This window comes from Aedes albopictus, chromosome 3 (assembly GCF_035046485.1).
Source record: "Aedes albopictus strain Foshan chromosome 3, AalbF5, whole genome shotgun sequence".
Taxonomy (NCBI): Eukaryota; Metazoa; Arthropoda; class Insecta; order Diptera; family Culicidae; genus Aedes; species Aedes albopictus.
In genome coordinates this window covers 296,500,874-296,520,485 of record NC_085138.1, presented here as the reverse complement: position 1 = coordinate 296,520,485, position 19,612 = coordinate 296,500,874, and the positions used below count along the sequence as shown (strand labels likewise).

Sequence of the window (19,612 nt, the reverse complement as noted above, 5' to 3'; positions counted from 1 at the left end):
CTCTGAATAGGCTTCGCAAGTACCCACCACAGCGCAATGGTAGTCAGTAGCATCATTTAAGGCTGCAAGCAGTAGCTATGGTAGACGAACATGGCTTTCAAGCGACCTCAAAAGCCACTCGTCGACATTGCTCGGCACATAGGCTGGAAAGGATTAGGCAAACGGTGTTTGAATAATGAATTTTTGGCAAAGAGCTTTATAAGCTGATTTTCGAATAACAAGCCGTGCAGCGTTGAATGATTTTCGAATGGAACGCTTTTTAGCTTCACCGTCACTAAACGATGCATTCGAAAATTGCTATTTTGAATAACTGTATATCTGGCCGAATGCATTAGCGCTTTTGCATTTGGATCGTGTCTAGCATCAGCATCAGTATGTATACTTACTTGGAAGAACGGCGTCAACGAGATGACCAGCCACAGGAGCACGTTGGCAACGGTGTAGCTGAACACTCTAATTGGACAGGAATTCATGTCCTGGAATAGATGGGCAACGCTGGAAAACGTGTAGCTCAGGTTCAGTAACGCTAGGCAAGCGACGGGCAACGAGATTTTCGCATTCAGATGATGTAACAGCTTGCGGAACTCACAAATCTCCTGCATTTCCACGGCAGCCGTTTCGGTCGGTCCGGTTGGGATTTCACATAGCAACGAGATTCGCCGGAGGGAGGTAATGATCATAAGGAAGAAAAAGAAAGCTGTGTGTGAGAGATTATCTGTCCAGATTACATTACGAGACAAAATGCATGCATGTGTAATGTGCAATATACGTGGGAATGAATTAAGCCCTTGCGATAAATCACAATTGTGAATGCATCGTGTTTCTGCTTCATCGTACAAGAATATTCCATAAGGAATATGTAGTTTGGGAGAAACTGATGTGCACACGTGAGTTATGTAAATGTATCTTACAAAGGTTACCATTTGTACGGTTTGATATGAAAACTGCCCACAAATGGGCCAAAGGCAATATATAAAATCAAACAAAATTACTATTTTTTTTAACTATATAGTGGAATTTACATATTTTTGGTACTTTTGTTCTCTTCGTTATGGTTTCTATTAACCTGTTAATCTCAGAGTTGGCCTCAAATTCTTCCCAACCAAGTTAAGTTATACACCCAAATTTCAGAAAATGTGGCCCATAAAAGCCTCCCAAATGCCAATCCTGGATCAATTCCTAGCAAAACTCCTGGAGGAATATCTGGGGTGATTCCTGGAGGAATTCTTGGACGAGTTCTTGGAGAAGTTCCTAGAGGAATGCAAGGAGAAGTTCATAAAGAAACTCCCGGAGAAATTTCTAGAGGAATGTTTAAAGGAATTCCCGGAGGAGTTTCTGGAGGCATCCGTGGAGAAATCGTTAGAGAAATCCCTGGAGGAATGGACTCCTTGAAGAATTTTTGGAGGAATTTCTTGAGGAATCGCTAGAGGAATCTCTAGAGGAATGCCTGGAGGAATCCCTGGAGGAATGCCCGGAGGAATGGAAATTTCAAGAAGAGTTTTTGGAGGAACTCCAGGGGGAAACCCTGTACCAGTTCCTGAAGGAATCCTTGGAAGAATTTCTTAAGAAACCCCAGGAGGAATCCCGGAAACAATCTCAAGAGGAATTCCTAAAGAAATCCTCAAATAATTCATGGGAGACTACCTGGATACATTCCTGGAAGAGCTTCTGAAAGAACTCTTGGAGGAATTCCTGATAGAATCCCAAGAAGAGTTTCAGGAAGAGTTGGAGGAATTATTAAAATATTCCCTGGATCTATTCCTGAAAGAATCCCAGAAGAAATTCCCGAGTGAAACGCTGGAGAAATTCTTGAGAGAGTCCCGAGAAGAATCTTTGGAGGAACACCTGGTGGAATTTCTGGAGGAATATCTGAAGGAGCTCCCGAAGAAATCCCAGGAGGAATCCCGGAAGCGTTCCCATGAGAAGTTGCTTAGGAAATCCCAGTAGTTTCTAAACGAGCTTCTGGAAGAATTTGTGAAGGAATCTCTGTAAAATCTATGTCTGCAATGATTTCTAGACAAATTACTGGAGGAATCCTAGGATGAACTCCAAAAGTATTTTTTTTGTAAAAAATCTTGAAGGAATTCCATTTTTGAATAACCTCTCTCTGGTAGAATTGTCTGAGAGAAATTCCTGCAGAAATATTTCGAATGATTCCAAATGAAATTATTTGAGCAATCTCTTGCGGAATTATTGAAGGAGTATAAGAAGAAATTCCTGGAGAAATCTCTAAAGGATGCAGGTATTCATAGAAGGATCTCTGGTGAAATTCCTTTGGGAATCCCTGAAGAAATTCCTGAGGAAATCCTCGAAAAAGCACTGGAACAATCACTGGAGGAACCTCTAAAGATGTCCCAGGAGAAATTCGCTTAGGATTGCTGATGCAATCCCTAGACTTCTTGAAGAAGTCTAAGAAGGAACCCAAAGATATTTTCGATCATAGATTTGACACATTTACCCATGCTCTGCTGAGAAATCCTAATGTTAGAATATGATGTTCTGCAAACTTGAAGATTAGTGTTTTATCTATAGTTTTCTCCAAGGACGCTGAAATTTACGGTATGAAAGTGTTAGTATCATCTACTCATTTTTCGATCGTTTAGTATGAGTAGGTGATGCTATTAACCTCACGTCGTATATATGAAAGTTAGGATATTGATATGAGAGAAATGCCACCTAGAAGAGGCATGCTTTGAGTCTCTGTCAGAGTGCCAATGTGAACTCGTGGGGGAACGCCTACAGGATCGTGATGGCCAAGACGAGAGGTGTAATGGCTCCTACAGAGCAATCTCCAGAGATGTTGGAGGGGATCATCGAGGGGCTTTTTCCGCTTCATGATCCTAGTACTTGGCCTCCTTTCGTAGGATAGCCGAGGACTGGGGCTGACGATGAGGAGAGGGTCACCGATGTGGAACTTGCGGGGATAGCAAAGTCCTTTAGCGTAGGTAACGCCCCTGGTCCGGACGGAGTTCCGAACCTGGCCTTAAAAGTAGCTATTGCAGAGGCTTCCGAGATGTTCAGTCTGCTATGCAGATATGCCTGGACGAGGGAGTTTTCCTAGATGCATGGAAGAGGCAGAGCCTGGTACTATTGCCAAAGGCGAGGAAACCACCCGGAGACCCGTCGGCATATAGACCAATATGCTTGATTGACACGGCGGGGAAGGTGCTCGAAAAGATCATCCTCAATAGAATGTTGAGGTTCACTGAGGGCGTAAATGGTCTTTCGAGCAACCAGTATGGCTTCCGGAAGGGGAGGTCCACCGTAGACGCTATCTTGTCGGTTACAAAAACCGCCGAGAAAGCACTCGAGCCTAAGAGGAGGGGAATTCGCTTCTGCGGGGTAGTGACTCTGGATGTAAGGAATGCATTTAATAGCGCCAGTTGGGCTGCTATTGCCGATGCGCTCTTGCGTCTGGGGATACCGGAGTACTTGTACAAGATTCTCGGAAGCTACTTCCAGAATCGCGTACTAGTTTACGACACGGAGGTGGGTTGGAAGTGCTTTCACATAACCTCAGGAGTCCCGCAAGGTTCCATCCTGGGTCCGGTGTTATGGAATGTCATGTACGACGAGGTGTTGAGGTTTGAGTACCCAGTGGGAGTGGTGTTTGTCGGATTTGCCGACGATATTACGCTCGAAGTCTACGGTGAAACGATCGAGGAGGTAAAGTTGACTGCCAACCACTCGATCAAGGTTGTGGAGGCGTGGATGCGGTCCAGGAAACTGGAGCTGGCTCACCACAAGACAGAGATGACGGTTGTTAACAACATGCAATCGGTGCAGCAGACGGACATCAGTGTAGGAGAGTGCACTGTTTGTTCCCAATTAGTTTCCAATATATTTCTATAGGCTCGCGCCGAACCCACCTTGCTCTAGTACTGCAATTGAGTGCTAGATGGTAGTAGTAGTGCTAGAAATGAATAGCGTGAAATTAAAATGCTGTAAGTAGTAGTAGGCAGTTAGGTTTCATTAGATCATAAATTATAAAATAAAATTAGTCCAAATTGAACTTCCAAGAAATAAAGTACTCTCCAATTGTGCCTAAATCTAAGTTCCAAGTTAGTAAAGTGTTCCATAAAGTGTCAGAAGTTTCTATCCGTGCAGAAGAAATCCTCCTAGTGGCAGTTAGCTGCAACACCGTGAGCTTTGTGGAAAGTGAAGTAGCTCATTATCTTATGCCACCACCACCCGCGCAGCATAGAGCAACTCTACAGCCGCAATCCGATTTTCTACCCGAGAAATTCCACCGGAAATCCCGAACCTGCCCCAACATGCACAATCATGTCTAAGCGCTCTGTCAAACACTTGGGCGTGATGATCGACGATAAGCTTACCTTCGGTAGCCACGTCGATTATGCCTGTAAAAAAGCCTCCACAGCTATTGCGGCACTGTCCCGGATGATGTCCAATAGCTCAGCGGTGTACGCCAGTAAGCGCAAGCTTCTGGCTAGTGTTGCTACGTCCATACTTACCATACCTATAGGTATGGCGGCCCGGCGTGGGGTACCGCGCTAAGTACTGAATGCTACCGACGGAAGCTGGAAAATACTTACAGGCTTATGTGTCTGAGGGTTGCGGGCGCGTACCGTACCGTGTCACACGACGCTCTCTGCGTCATTACTGGTATGGTGCCTATCAGCATTCTTATCAGTGAGGACATGGAGTGCTTCGAAATGCGCGGCACAAGAGGCATACGCAGGACTGTCAGGACGGCCTCTATGGTCAAATGGCAGCGCGCGTGGGACAGTTCCACCAAAGGAAGGTGGACCCATAGGTTGATACCGAGGGTAGATAGTTGGATTAATAGGCGCCATGGGGAAGTTACATTCCACCTGACACAGGTCCTTACAGGTCATGGTTGCTTCCGACAGTATCTACACCGTTTCGGGCATGCGGATTCTCCCGAATGCCCAGTGTGCAATGGTTTAGAGGAAACGGTGGAACACGTTTTGTTCGTGTGCCCGCGTTTTCGCACAATGCGTGACCGCATGCTTGCCACATGCGGGGAGGACACAACTCCGGACAATTTGGTCCAGAGGATGTGTAGGGATGAGTTTGGCTGGTACGCTGTTTCAACGGCTATTACCCATATCGTCTGGGAGCTACAGAGGAGGTGACGCGTGGACTCGGAGAATGGCTAGTCCAGATGTAGTGCAAGAGGTGGTCCAGGGGTTCGAAGTCGGCTTCGTAGGTCATACCGGTGCCCTGCGGTCGAGATCGACCCTTACAGCGATTAAGTGGCCGCAGAGAGGAAGTCCCGGTAGCGGTGCTGTCGTGGCGTCGGTCTACTGGGTTGGATCCGAGCCCGTGGTTGGAAAGGGGTCCCCGGCAAGGGTCGGGGTAGGTGAGACCCTGCTGTCTGCAACCTACGGATGCATCTGATAGGGCCTGAAGGGTAGTGATACCCTTCCTTTGCGGGCAGGTCAGATCGGGTTGCATGTGGGCATCAGTTCTTGATGTCCGCTCAGCAGTATGGCGCGGGCGGGGTTGACCCTGCCCGCCTTCCGAGGACAAAGGGAGTGGTGAGGACCACTCGGGAAACTGGCTAAGCGCCAGCATGTTACCGTGATGGACTCTCCAAAGCGAGTCATCGATGTTCGTTGCTGCAGGCGTCGCCCCAACCTTGAGGGTGCGATGTGCACTAGCCCCTCTCTGAAGCAATGCCTTCTTGGTGGTTCCGGAGAGACGAAGGGTTTGGTGACCATAAGAATGTGTTTAATGGGTCGAGGAGAGTAGTCCTGGCTTTCACTTTTGTTGTAGGGGAAAGAGGGGCATAACGGCCCGGCTAAGCATATGTGGTCATGAACCTCAAATGATGCTTATTTTAAGGTCGTATTCTGCCTTGGAGAGCAGTTTACTCCTTTACCTAAGAGACTTCAACTTTTGTCCCGCGTGCCCACAACATTTCCCATTCAAATAAACAATTCAAAAAAGTGTTACTTTTTAGGTGCCGGAAAAGTGCAGGAGGAAAAACGCCTTTTTGGGTGCGGCAAAACGCCTGCTGGCATTTCCCGCTTTGGCTTGTTGTGAAATACCAAGGGGCTCCATCGAACTCTTCCCAGCAGCAAATGAAGGAGTAAGAAGAAGGCGCGTGGTAGTTTCATGGGTTGATTTCATATAATCAGCGCGTAATGTCTTAATTTCTGTGCGCTGCAAATTAGGGAACCTCTCCAAATGTGGAAAATCGTCGTTTTTCACGCTTTTCTTTCGACAATAGCAGCCGTTCTTGGTCTTCAGCTGCTCAGTTAGAGTTCTAGTTTGCTTGCATCTAACGGAAACCTCCACAATATGATAAAATCGCGTGAAGGCGTTTAGCCCCCGGGGGCGTTATGCCCGCAGTTCCCCTAGAAGACGGCCTTAACCCCACACTACGCTAACCTTCCTGTTAGGCATGGGCGAAACTACGGATTTTTTCCAGGGGGTGCACCACAAACAAATATTCATTAGTTTATCCATTCATCATTCATCGCCCCATATCTCACAGCAATGCATTTAAATTCTAGGGGGTGCCTGGCACCCCCGGCACCCCCAGTAGTTTCGCCTATGCAGTGTTAGGGTGTCTGCAGGCTTGATAATTCTCCTCAAAATCAAACGAGTTTTGCAACATACTCTAGAGCGGTGTTTTGCTTCTGCCTCGTCTCGAGTGAGCGAACGAATCCCAAACAGAGAGGCAATAAATCGGATGAATTTGGCACTCTCAGTCTTCAAAATGAAACGATTTATTTTATTCTGCCCGACGTTTCGGCCATGGAATGTGCCCTTTTTCAAGGGAAAAAATCTGCCAAAACGTCGGGCAGAATCAAATAAATCGTTTGATTTTCAAGACTGAGAGTGCCAAATTCATCCGATCAACATAATTCTAGTCGTTTGCCAAGAACAAAAAAAAAGAGAGAGGCTTTAAAAATTGAGCGAGGAAGAAGGTAATGCAAATAGAGTCGATGATGATTTCGGATAAAAGAGTGCGATTTTTGCCTCGAGAGTCTTTCTTTGTATGGGAGTGGAACTTGCGAGAGCTTTTTGAGTGTGAGTGGACATGAGAAGCACAACAAGCAATTATGAGTGTTGGACGAACTCCTCGCTGCGCGGCAAGCTCGCGCACGGTGCTGTTGAGGATTTGCGTTGTGATTTCTGAGTTTATTTTTTCTCCTCAGAAAATCGCCGAAATCGCTTCCTCATTTTCTCGCGAGGGAGATTCTGTCAAGCCTGTAGTCTGTTGAGCAGATTCTCCCCCTATGGTTTAGAAGGAAAAAAATGCCACCTATAAGAATAACTGAAGGAGTTGCGTGATTACAACCGGGAAAATTTTGGGAAGAATTTTTAAATGGAATCACAGGAGGATTCCTAGCTGAGATCCCGGATATAATCCAGTAAGAAATGGGGGAAGGTCTGCAAGGAGGAACGCCTGAAGATGTTGCGAGTATATATTTCAACAATATCTGAGATCACACAGCTACCGGAGAAATGGAAAGTAGGATTCAAGTTGGAGTTTATGAACTTCTTTACGCAATTCTGAGTGCCGCCTATAAAGCGTTATCCCAGATAATTTTTCGTTGTATTTCATTCAAAGTAAATGAGTTTGTAGGAAATATTCAAGCCGGTTTCATCGACGGCCAGCTAATAACGAACCAGATCTTCACCGTACAACAAATCCTTCAAACATGCTGCGGATGTCAGTTCCCAACGCACCACCTGTTTATCGACTTCTAGGCGATGCGCCGCGGCGAACGACAGTATCGATCGCACAGAGCTATGGGAAATCGTGGACGAGAAGGGCTTCTCCAGGAGGATCATAGCCTGATCGAAGCGACGATGGACGGTGTTAAGAACTTCGTATGGATTTCAGGCTGTTATAATCAAAAAAAGTTTGATAAAATTGGAACATTCTTAGTGCTATAGTGAAAGACTTCCAAGTACGTTCATGGTCAACATAATACTGCTCTATATTGGCGTATCGGTTACACCTGCTCTATGGTTAGGCCTGCTCTGTAGGTACTCAATTAAACTCCTTCCTCCTATAGTTAAGACAATGGCAAAATTGGAATTAACAATCATTTCGATAAGCTTTATAAAACTTTTCAAGTACCCTACATTTTTAGGACAAATTACATACATTTCTTTTCTTATTCGATAACTGAATTTTCTCAGTAATGCGCAATTTGTATGGCATGTTTTTTTTTCTATCATTCACTTATACTCCATTCACAGATTATTGATCACGCGGTACAAAACCGTCGATCTGAAGCATCTGAAGTCCTGGTAGTAGTTGGAGAGCCAGTCCAATAAACATCCATCCAACAGCAATGAAGTGTACATGTCTTCCTCCCTTTTGGACGTGATTTGCTTCTGCGTCCATCTCCTACGGCGCTGTTCGATGAATGGCCTACCATCAGAATTAATCTAGCAGACGTCGTGTGGTCGGTAGTTTCATTATCTGGATCCTCAGGCTCATCGCAAAATAGTTCAAACGCACAGCAGGCACAGCAAAACGCTTACAGATGATCAATCGTACGACAAAACGTAAATAAACTCCGAAAATTCACCTTAAACAAACGATATGCCCCATTCCATTTTTAGTACTCGACGGTAGTCACTCTCGGGTATGCAGGACGGACGTCCACCATCGCAAAAAAAAGTATACCACAGTTGATCGCAACTAAAATCTCATTTCTCACGTTAGTGAAATATGGACAATCAGCGATCTCGGCGCTCTCACGCTTAAAAGAAAATGGTATGCGTAAACGTTGAATGCAACGGTTAAAACAATGGAGGATAAAAATCTGTTTTAAACCTCGTTTAAAGCGAAAAAAAAAATACGATGCTCTCATAAAATATAAAATGGTAAAAAAACGACTGCGACATACCAAAAAAAAAGAAAAAATATTGAAAACCATTCTGCACCGAACATCAAAAGAAAAAATGCTTTTTCATGCACTAATGTATGAAAGCTTCACAAAAGTAAGTGGTCATTACAAAATGCAAAACATATTAATTTGTTCAATCACAGAAAATATAATTGATCCACATAAAGCAAACACAAAAAAAAATGGAAAATGGAATAAAATAAAATGTCACCTTTATGCACCGTTCCACACAAGCTTCGCGAAACATGAAAGAGGCCATTGTAAAACAAAACAGTGAAACAAATTCGCCTGCAGATCCTCAGACTCGACGTCAAAAAACAATGATGCCTCACAAAGCAAAGAAAAAAAACACCAAATCGACCGAAAAAGATAAAAATTGCATGTTTTTCAAGAAAATATCACACTTTCACTACACAAAATGCACGTGAAATATACCGCATTTAGTTCACCACTGGACTGCGAACTGCGACTTCATAAGTGCGAAAACGTAAATAAAAGTGCGCGATTGCATCAAATCAGGTTGATGTCTTCGGCGCACTATTTCTTCAATCTATGGTGAACAAGTGCTCTGAAGACACCGAGTTGATATGATGCAATCGCGCACTTTTATTAGCGTTTTCGCACTCGTGAAAACTAGTGCGATAGTCCAGTGGTGAACTAAATGCGCTATATATTATAAAAAGGAATGTCACCAAATTCACTTCAAAAGCACATAAATGCTTGTGGTCGTGAAATGCACTCAAACAAACCAAACAGAAAAAAAATACTTGCACGCTTTTCGCCAAATTTGACCAAGGCCGCAAATATTCACGCTAAAAGCAAAAATCACCAAGGGTCGTGAAGTCTACGATGAAATTGGTAAAATAATTTCACCTCGTCGACACTGTTATAATCAAGAAAAGTTTGATAAAATGGGAACATTCTTAGTGCTATAGTGAAAGACTTCCAAGTACGTTCATGGTCAACATAAAACTGCTCTTTATTGGCGTATCGGTTACATACAAGGCCTGCTCTGTAGGTACTCAATTAAACTTGAGATCCCTATCAGGCGGTTCGGTTTCTTCACCGAATGAGCTGCCATTACACAGGCGATTTGTTTAGTTCCTTCGGATGTCGTCGGGGATTGCCACATGGTGTTTTTTTCACAAGATCCGGCCAAATTGTCTGTTTTGCGGAGAAAATGGATATTCGGTATTGCTAGAATATTTGGAACGGTGACAAAACTGTACATCCGCCTGAAACGTGAAGCGCAAACAAAACACTGATAAGATCGGTGGTTCTCTACAAGCACGAGACCTGCACTATGTACATGTAAGCACTCGAAGCGTTCGAGCGCGGGGTGCTTTGGATCATCTTGGGCGGTATGTAGGAGAATGGTGTTTGGCGGCGAAGGATGAACCACGAGCTCGCTGCACTCTACTGGCGTGCTGCAATCACGAACCGAGTGGCGAGGGTTTTTTTGTGATTGTTATAAAACGCTGAAGAAATGAAATTAAACGAACTTAAGGAAAAACCCTGCAGAAAATTCAAGTAAAAATCTCGATAACAATTACAGGAGTAATGCAGGAATTTGGACACGAATTCTGGAAAGATTTTAACCCTCCAGTAGTCACGCTGTTGTATTTTGTACAAAACGTTGAAAAAGCTCGCTTGTTGTACACAGCACCAAAGCAGTGCTAGCGGTAGTAGCCGACTGCGTGAGTTTCGGAAGGTTAAACTAAATCCATAACTAGTCTCTGACCAAAAATCCGTGTAATTCGTAGAATCCTTCTATAATTATAATTCACGAACATCCATCAGAATGCCTTAATTTATATCGGTGCCGTCTTTATTTGTGAAAGTAATTATACATCGATAGATTCCATTTAAATTCTTATTGAAATTTTTACTAGACAGAAAACATATGTAAATGTCGATAAGTAGAAAGTACAAACCGAATCGTGCACCAACATAAAATCATCCTGTACAACAGATCCTGGACGCTTCTACCAGACCAGGTCGACAACGGCAACAGAGGGGAACAAAATTGGCAAACTTCCATCAATGTTCGTGAGCAATCCACTCTATCAGCCACATCTGCCCTAAAAGGTTTTGCCTGTATCGCATACAAGACGAAATGCTGTTTCCGAGAATGTTTCTCCCACCCAGGTACAATGTACCTATGTTGCCCTCATACGATTCACAATGTGAACACAACTGTGAATCTGATTCTGTTGATTTATTTATTCGACAGATTAGGATGCTGATTATGTGGAAAATATCCATAATTGAAAGTCCTATTAGTCCAGTCAAAAGTTGAAAAGGGCTCTGCGTTGAATTCTGCACATTTCCAGTTGGTTTCTAGGGTACGTAGTTGCTGTGCCGGCGTATATCGGTCGCAGCATGGTTTGCCCGGAAATTGAGAACGATGCGTAGGTACCTACTCACTGCCGTTCGATTCGCCTAGACCGACAGTTTTTGGCATTAGTGCGTGTGCTTTATTGCGACATTGGTATTTCCATTGTCTACTCGGTGAAATCGAATTTGCATTTGGCGTGAAAATATTTCTGCCGCCAACCTATCTGAAGGCACCAAGCTGGCTTCGTTTAGTTAGGAGAGGACGTTCAGCTCTGCTTTATGGCTTTCTGTTTTCCGCCTTCCTCGGACCAGAGAGGACTAGAGACCTAGAGACAGAGAGGAGGTGTGTGGATATTGAACTTTTGGGCAACAAAAGACCCGTTAATTATGGCGTATGGCGCTTGCATAATGAGAAATTTTCCAAATGTTGCAATAAATCTCGGTGTGGATCGGTTCCGTTGGCTGTTTGCCTAGCGGGTGCGAAAGTAAGCGCAATTGCTGCCATAGGGAGAAATATGCCGCACTGAACGCTTTTAGGAAAGTGTCTTGTGTTTCCGGAGCTATAAATGCATCGTACGGAATTATAGGCAAACGGAAGATGAAATGGGTTGGAACTTATTGGTATTGGCAGTGAATTACATGGTTCCGCACTACTTTTAGTAAGATCTATTTATTTTTCTTCTGATTGGTCTTGGTTAAGGTTTTGGTTAAATAGTAAAATGTAGTATACTTCTCCGGTTAATAAGAAGGGGTTTGTCGGGAGTGAATTGTTCAACGCAAAAAGTACCTAAACAGTAGGGTAAGGCCTGAAGTACACAGGGTCAAATATTTGACAAGGAAAGAACTCAAGAAACAACATCTGTTTGACACTAATGAAAATTCGATCGAGTCAAACAAGATGTTTGAGCATTGGTTTCTTTTTGGACAAATATTTGACCCTGTGTACTAACGGAGTGTTGCATGATTCAGAATATTCCTTGCCAGGAAAAGATTTCCCAGACACAAACAGTAAAGAGTGGCGTAAGCGCGAACAAATTATGAGTAAGTGGGTCTATGTTATTGTGGATCATACTAAATGTACACTCAGGCAAATAAACCTAAAATTATCATAAGGTCTTCGTTATGAAAAAATAGTCTTTAAACAATTCATAACGGCTAGATTGAATTTCATAAGGTCGGTTTATGACGCAAAATCGACTCACAGTTTGGCTTTTATACACATTTAGCACCACGGTATTCTCAAGCGTCGATAGCCGCGTGGGTTGGGCACGAGCTCAGTGATCTCGACGTTCATGGATCGATTCCAGTCTGCACCATTTTACGATTTTTCTGCTCTTTTCATAAGTTTATCTTATGTAATTAGGTCATAATAAGCATGTTTAATTTTCACAAGGTATTCTTATGGCATCCATACTTTAGAGCAGGGGTTTTCAGAGTTTTCGGCTCGCGGTGCACTTTTTGTAAATAAATCGCTCCGCGGTGCACATGTTCATTATTGTTAAAAAAAAAAAATTTCAAATTCGTCAAAAAGCTGTCGAATTTTTCATAGCAATTCCAAGGTGCATACACTCGTCATTAGTTTTTCCCACACTAGTTATGACGTGATACTGTCTTACGTTTTTTCATCATTTATCGGAGCATAGTGGAGTGTCACAGTTATTCGACTTAGAATATTTCTTGCTCACAATGTTTCTGGAAACTTTCAGACAAGATCTTTATAAACACTGAATGAACTTGAGCCGAATTAGTGGTGTTTTGTTTTTAAGAACCTCGGTGAAGTCCTTCCAAGACTTCTGAATAATTTCTAGCAGTTGCGTCTCTTAACCTCTATTTTTCCCTCTTCATCGACTTTAAAACTGGAATTTGCGGAGAATTCAGAATCTGAATCAAATTAAAAATGGACAGAAACGACAATTCTCGTTATTTTCTACAAACTACGAGCTAATTTGATGACAAAATTCAAGGATTTACGTTCGTTGGACAGGTAGGTTTGAGGTTAGGAAATCGCCAAGGAAATTTCCAAGACTATTACTGGATTTCTGAAAAATTTCTAGCAAGACACTTGGCAGCTTTATTTTTGGAACTTTGGCATATACTGACAATATTTTTGATAAATTCCTTCCAGGCACTCTTGTGAATTCGGAAAGAGTTGTGTGTTCATCTGATTTCGTCAGTGATAGATTCCTTCTCTGGTGTTAAGCAAAGCCACAGAAATATTAGTAAGATTTCTTCTGAGTTTTTTTTAGCGCATTCATTGAAGATACATTGCAGATGCCTTGTAGGGTAAGCACTTTTAAACATCCATTACGAGTTCTTGGAAAAAATATAATATTTATTAGGACGGTTTTGGCAGACTTGTTCCATGATTCTTCGCGAATATCTGAGACGGTTTTTTTCTGGATTCAAGGTTAACTCGCCGGCTGGAATAATGGGAAAATTACTCTCAATCCTTTGGAGCACCTTGCAATAGTTCAGTTGCTCTAATTAAGTCGAATTATTTTTCATGAAATAGGTAATGAATTTGAAGTTTAACTTAAACATGCACTTTCTGAAGTGCTGCGGTGCACTTGTCATGGCTTCGCGGTGCACCAAGTGCACCGCGGTGCACGATCTGAAAACCGCTGCTTTAGAGTTATGGCTAAATTTCATAAGATATTTTGATGAATTTCGGTAGTTTACTTCGCTGAGTGTATGTATGCACAACATAACATTTTTTTTTCTTTTTTGTTCGTGAATTTTAATTTATGCTAATTCTTCACACAGTCACAACATAACAGTTAGGATAACACAAATCAACAACATTTAGTATGCAGCAATACTCTTTGGCTACCTCTTCCTATTCTCGATCAAGCTCAATGCTCGTCAGATCACGCTCCATCTGGTCCATCCATCGTGATTTCTGAGCTCCACCCTTTCTTGTGCCAAACGGATCAGAAACGAATACCAACTTTGCAGGGTTGTTGTACAGCATTCTTGCAACATGCCCTACCCATTGTATCTTTCCAGCTTTGGCCACTATCTCTGGAAGCTGGATTCGCCGTAGAGTGCAGTGAGTTCTTTGTTCATCCTCCACCGTCACATACCGATGAAGATCGCCCTTATCACGAAGCGCTCGAAAACTCCGAATGCTTACAGGCCCGTTTTGGAGCATGGTCTATGTGTCATGTCCATAGAGGACCACCGGGCTTATAAGTGTATTGTACGTGGTACAATTGGTGGGGGTATCTTTCTTACAGCAGTTTCTTCTGAAGCCCGTAAAAGATGCGACTTCTCCGGTGATGCGCCTGTGTGTTTTATGACTCACATTTTTGTTAGCCGTCAGTAAGGATCCGAGCTAGACAAATTCCTCCACTATATCGAAGGTATCCCCGTTCACCGTACCTATACTTTCTAGACGAATCCTGCCGTCTGCTAGCATGTAGGGTATTGGTTCCCTTATTAAGCATGTGACTTCCATTTTCATCCCACGAAAAACAAAGGATTGAAGCGCTGTTTGTTTTGTTTCTTATTTTTGTATTTTTTGTTAGAAGTGAGCACCCATGAAAGCAAAAAGAACGGAGTAAATTGGTGCTGTAATCGCTTGTTTTCGAATAGGATGAAAATGGGAGCATGAGATTACTGATGGCACACATACCCTACTTTGTTTTTGACACATTCATCACCAATCTGACCTTTGCCGCTTAGCGTTTTAGTAAGGTGTACAGCTCTGTCACCATTTCAAAAGTTCTGGGGATAATATCCATGCCGTCCATAAAGCACGCATAATAAACGGAAATCGTGAAAATCGTGGCCTGGCAGTTGAGCTCGATTCGTCGCATTACACTTTCCAGGAAGATCTCGCCGAAAACACTGGAATCATCGTCGCAGACTTGTGAAATGTTGGAAGCCGGAAGCGCTTTGCAATTAACTGTAAAATCTTTATACTTGCCGGGGAAATTGTGCTCCCGTCCGCTGCGCCTCAAAGTCCGTGACCAAGATGGATTTGAATTTTGTAGCGGAGGGAACACGGTCACTTCTGTCAGCGTGTTTGTGGATGTATTGCCTTCACTAGTATCTTCGTATTCATCTTCAGTTTCAGATTCTCCACGTCCAAGATCTTGGGTAACTGTTTAGTTGACTTCAGGTAAACCAACACGATCCTCGGGTGGATTAGCACCCTGGACATTCACTGGAGCTTCAGAGTATTCCAACGAAATCATTGTTGCCTTCTTATCCGGACGTCCTTGTTGGCATTGCTCCGGACCAGCCTCATTGATGAAATATCACTTCACGACTCTTGAAAGTACATGTTGCCCTGGGATCATACAAACGGTAACCTTTGGTGTCCTCCTCGTAACCAATCAGCATACATTCACGTGACTTCGGGTCCCACTTTTTACGTTTCATTTTTGGCATTTGCATCATAGCCTTCGTACCAAATAAACGGATGTGCGAAATATCGGGTTTCCTTTCATCCGGCGTCAGATCATGTCCACGGGTTGGAGATCGATTCACAATACGTATAAAAAGACCCAGACACCGTATTCAGCCAGAGGCTGTACAGACTGAACGAAACTAAACACTAGACAACGGACAACAACACATATTACGAGCATCAGTGGACACGAGGAAGAAGCATTTCTTGTGAAAAGTATCATCACTCGGAGTGGGAATCGAACCCTCACCCCATGGCATGGTACGTTTATGCGCTTGGTGACGCTAACCGTACGGCCACGACGCTTCACTAACCGCAGCAGCTACAGCCTCCGCCCAAAACGACTTCGATAATTTGGCATCAAATAAAATGCACCGCGCCTTCTCCACAATGGTCAGATTTGCACGCTCCGCCAATCCGTTTTGTTCGAGAGTATAATCGTTTGTGGTCTGATGCCTGATTCCTGCCTGCTTCAAGTACTGCTGAAATAATCCGTTAACATGGGTAACTCTCGCTGAGACCGTCCCACTATTTACACCATGTCTTCAAAAATGTTTAAGGTGGCGATTTTCTGAAAGTCCCCCTCAAAAAAGTAAGAAAAATGCATTTGGTTTATCAATTTGATGAACCCCCCGTTAGTTAGAGCCACAACCATTTTTGCGGACCCCTCGATTTTGGTCAATAGTTGATTCAAAAGTTTCTCCAAAAACCACCTCATAACAAAATGTTGTTGAAAAGAGGAAAGATAAAACTACTATTTACAGTTATAAAAAGTTGGGTCGGCCATATTGATTTTGGCCGCCATCTTGGATTTTTATACCAAAACTGTTTTTTTCACCATGTTGGCAACCGCCGATTTTCAAAATTTTTGCATCAATCGAAAGCGGGGACATTTTTACACAACATATCAAAAACTTAGAGATGTATCTTTTTGCTATCAAAAATCATCTGCACTTTTGTAAATCCTGACGCTGTAGCGTACTGGGCCAGGTGCCGGTTGTTTACATAAATGCAGCGTTATTTCACAGTGTTTACGAACATTAATTTGAAATCTGAATTCACTAATGAATAGTTGAAAGTTTCAGCTTTTCAAAACACCAAAAAAGTTTAAAAAGCAATGTCCGCATCATTGAGAAATAGTTAAAAACGGGAACGAACCTACAATTTTCCCTGATTTCGCTGCAGGTGCCTTTGTGTATACAAGCAGGCGCCAACTTTGATGTTGTTGCGTGTCATTGCCGGTGCGCATGGAAATGTATGGAGAAAACGTGTCATGATTTACAAAAGTGCAGATTACTTTTGATAGGAAAAAGATACATCTCTAAATTTTTGATATGTTGTGTAAAAATGTCCCCGCTTTCGATTGACGCAAAAATTTTGAAATCGGTGGTTGCCAACATGATGAAAAAACAGTTTTGGTATAAAAATCCAAGATGGCGGCCAAAATCAATATGGCCGACCCATGTTTTTATAACTATATAAATAATCTTTCCTCTTTTCAACAACATTTTGTTATGAGGTGGTTTTTAGAGAAACTTTTGAGTTATAACGGTTTGAATGAGCCAACAATTGATCAAAATCGAGGGGTCCGCAAAAATGGTTGTGGATCTAACTAACGGGGGTCTATCAAATTGATTAACCAAATCCATTTTTCTTACTTTTTTGAGGAGGACTTTCAGAAAATCACCACCTTAAACATTTTTAAAGACATGGTGTAAATAGTGGGACGGTCTCAGCGAGAGTTACCTATATACCTTACCATTATCGCTGCGCAACGTTTTCAATCGGCGGCCAGTCTGACATTCAGCTAACGCATGGAATTGTTTGAAACTGTCCAGAACTTCATCTTGGGATTTAGATTTCAGAAAATACACGAACATTCGGCGGGATTTATCATCTATAAACGTGATATAGTAGCGGCTTCCTGCAAGTGACGATTCTTCCATTGGTCCAGCAATGTCGGTATGAACAATTTCGAGAATATCGGTGGCTCTTGATCCCTGCTTACTGAATTTCAGCTTTGTCTCCTTCCCCATCGTACAAATGTGGCAGTCTCCAGTCCGCTCCTGATTTGAACTCAATTCACAATTCCACCTGCGTATCCCATACAAAAATAAAATAGCCTCTCTAGCTCAAAAATCTGTAATTCACATGAAACGAAATCTGTACGAATGCTCAAAAATCTGTATAATACAGATATATCTGTATATATGGCATCCCTGCCAACTCCAATGAATCGTTGCGGAATTTGAAATCCTATTTCGTTTAGTTGATGGCAAGTAGATATCATCCGGTTAGCGTAACTCTCCTTTGATCCGCAAGATTCCAGCTCGGTTCTTATAAGCTTGTACAGTAATCTAACTTCGCGGGTGAGTCCTGTCTCTTCAAACGCGCAAACTTCCCGAGCTGCGGTTGCATCTCGAACATGGTACCTAGTAGTTCACCGGTTCCAAGAATAAAATGATTTTCCCTCTAGCCTTCTTGTCTTTCCCGGATCAACAACTTCCAAGGTCCATCATCCTTCTTCTTGGGCTCGACCGCTTCCCATAAATCTTCTACTTCGAGGCACGTCTGGACAGCGAAACGCCAGGTCGTCCAGTTCTCTCTGCCAATCAGCCTCTCAATCATCGTATTTCCGCTGTTTGCCATTTGCGTAATCCTGGGTCCAGAACTTCTTGGTAATGTGTAAAGAAGGTCTGTATTTGACGATAGCTTGAATACGAATGAACATACTTCAAACAAATGACTTATTCTAAATGATATCTGGACTGCTATAATCGTCTGAACTCCAATAAATACACAACCAAATTTTGTGAAAATTACATATATCGCACTAGACCGGCCCAAATAAAAAAAAATGAAAAATTCCACGGGGCACCCTCTAGAATCGTGCCTTTGGATGAGCTGGCGCAAATGAGTTGAAGGTGTGTATGGGCTTCTCAGCTCAAATATATGGGAAATTGGATGACCTCCAGTCTCTCATTCAGCGCGCCGGTTTGGCGTGTTTGATTCGGCTCAGAATTGAAAAAAATAGTAGTTGATACCATAAAGAACAACTTTGTAGAAGACCATATCTTGATAAAACTTAATTTAGTTGCTGTTTTAGCTAACGAAAGCTAGATGAGGACTTCTGACTTCGATTACTATCGGTTGTTACTTGCAGCACGTGTTAGCCGTTCGAAACTTGCGCGCTACATCCTAGGCGGCTATGTTGTCCTTCATTTCAATTGTTCACGCACGTAGATGGGTATCGACACAATGAAGAATTACATAGCTGCCTATGATGTAGCGCGCAAGTACTATTTTTTTCAATTCTGAGCCGAATCAAACACGCCAAACCAGCGCGCTGAATGAGAGACTGGAGGTCATCCAATTTCCCATATATTTGGGCTGAGAATCCCATACAAACCTTCAACTCATTTGCGCCAGCTTTAAAAATAAGCCGATTGAGCTGAAACTTTCATAGATTGTTCTTCTCATCCAGAGGCACGACTGTAGAGGGTGCTCCGTGAATTTTGAAAACTTTTTTTTGTAATTACGTTGCGAAAAGTCACACTTTTCCATCAGCGAAAATACCGTAAAAAGGCCTACTTTTCCACACTCGAACAACAGTGCCGAAAAGTACTACTTTTCGGCACTCTTACACGCAGAAAAATGGTGCATGTTTAAAACAATAAAATGCATGGATGATTTTCAAACTGAGAATTTACTTATTCCAAAGTTATATTTAATTGTTTTCATTTGGAGTTTATAGATAAAAACAACCGATTTCCATCATTTCATATAATGTCACAAATTTCATTTGTTTCAACAAAATAAAAACTATAAACATGGTCCGAAAGCACTCAAACATCTAAATAATCAAATATGATAAATTAAGAATATGACCGACTCTGGCGCTGAACTGGTGAACACATTTTACCGACAGCAGCGACACGGTTGACTCGCGGTCGAACTAATTTACTGCAGGTAACCAACGGGTGACTATGATTGTAAA

At 42.7% G+C, this 19,612-nt stretch overlaps 1 protein-coding gene across 4 annotated transcripts in view; it reads right to left on the bottom strand.

Annotated features, from left to right (window-relative positions):
* LOC109414804 (uncharacterized) overlaps window positions 1–19,612 on the bottom strand; it is a 240,542-nt gene that overhangs the window by 52,493 nt on the left and 168,437 nt on the right. For all 4 annotated transcript variants that reach the window (XM_062842148.1, XM_062842150.1, XM_062842147.1 and 1 more), the window contains one exon: window positions 387–596. In XM_062842148.1, the coding sequence (XP_062698132.1) occupies window positions 387–596 (210 nt within the window). The remainder of the gene's footprint in view (window positions 1–386; window positions 597–19,612) is intronic.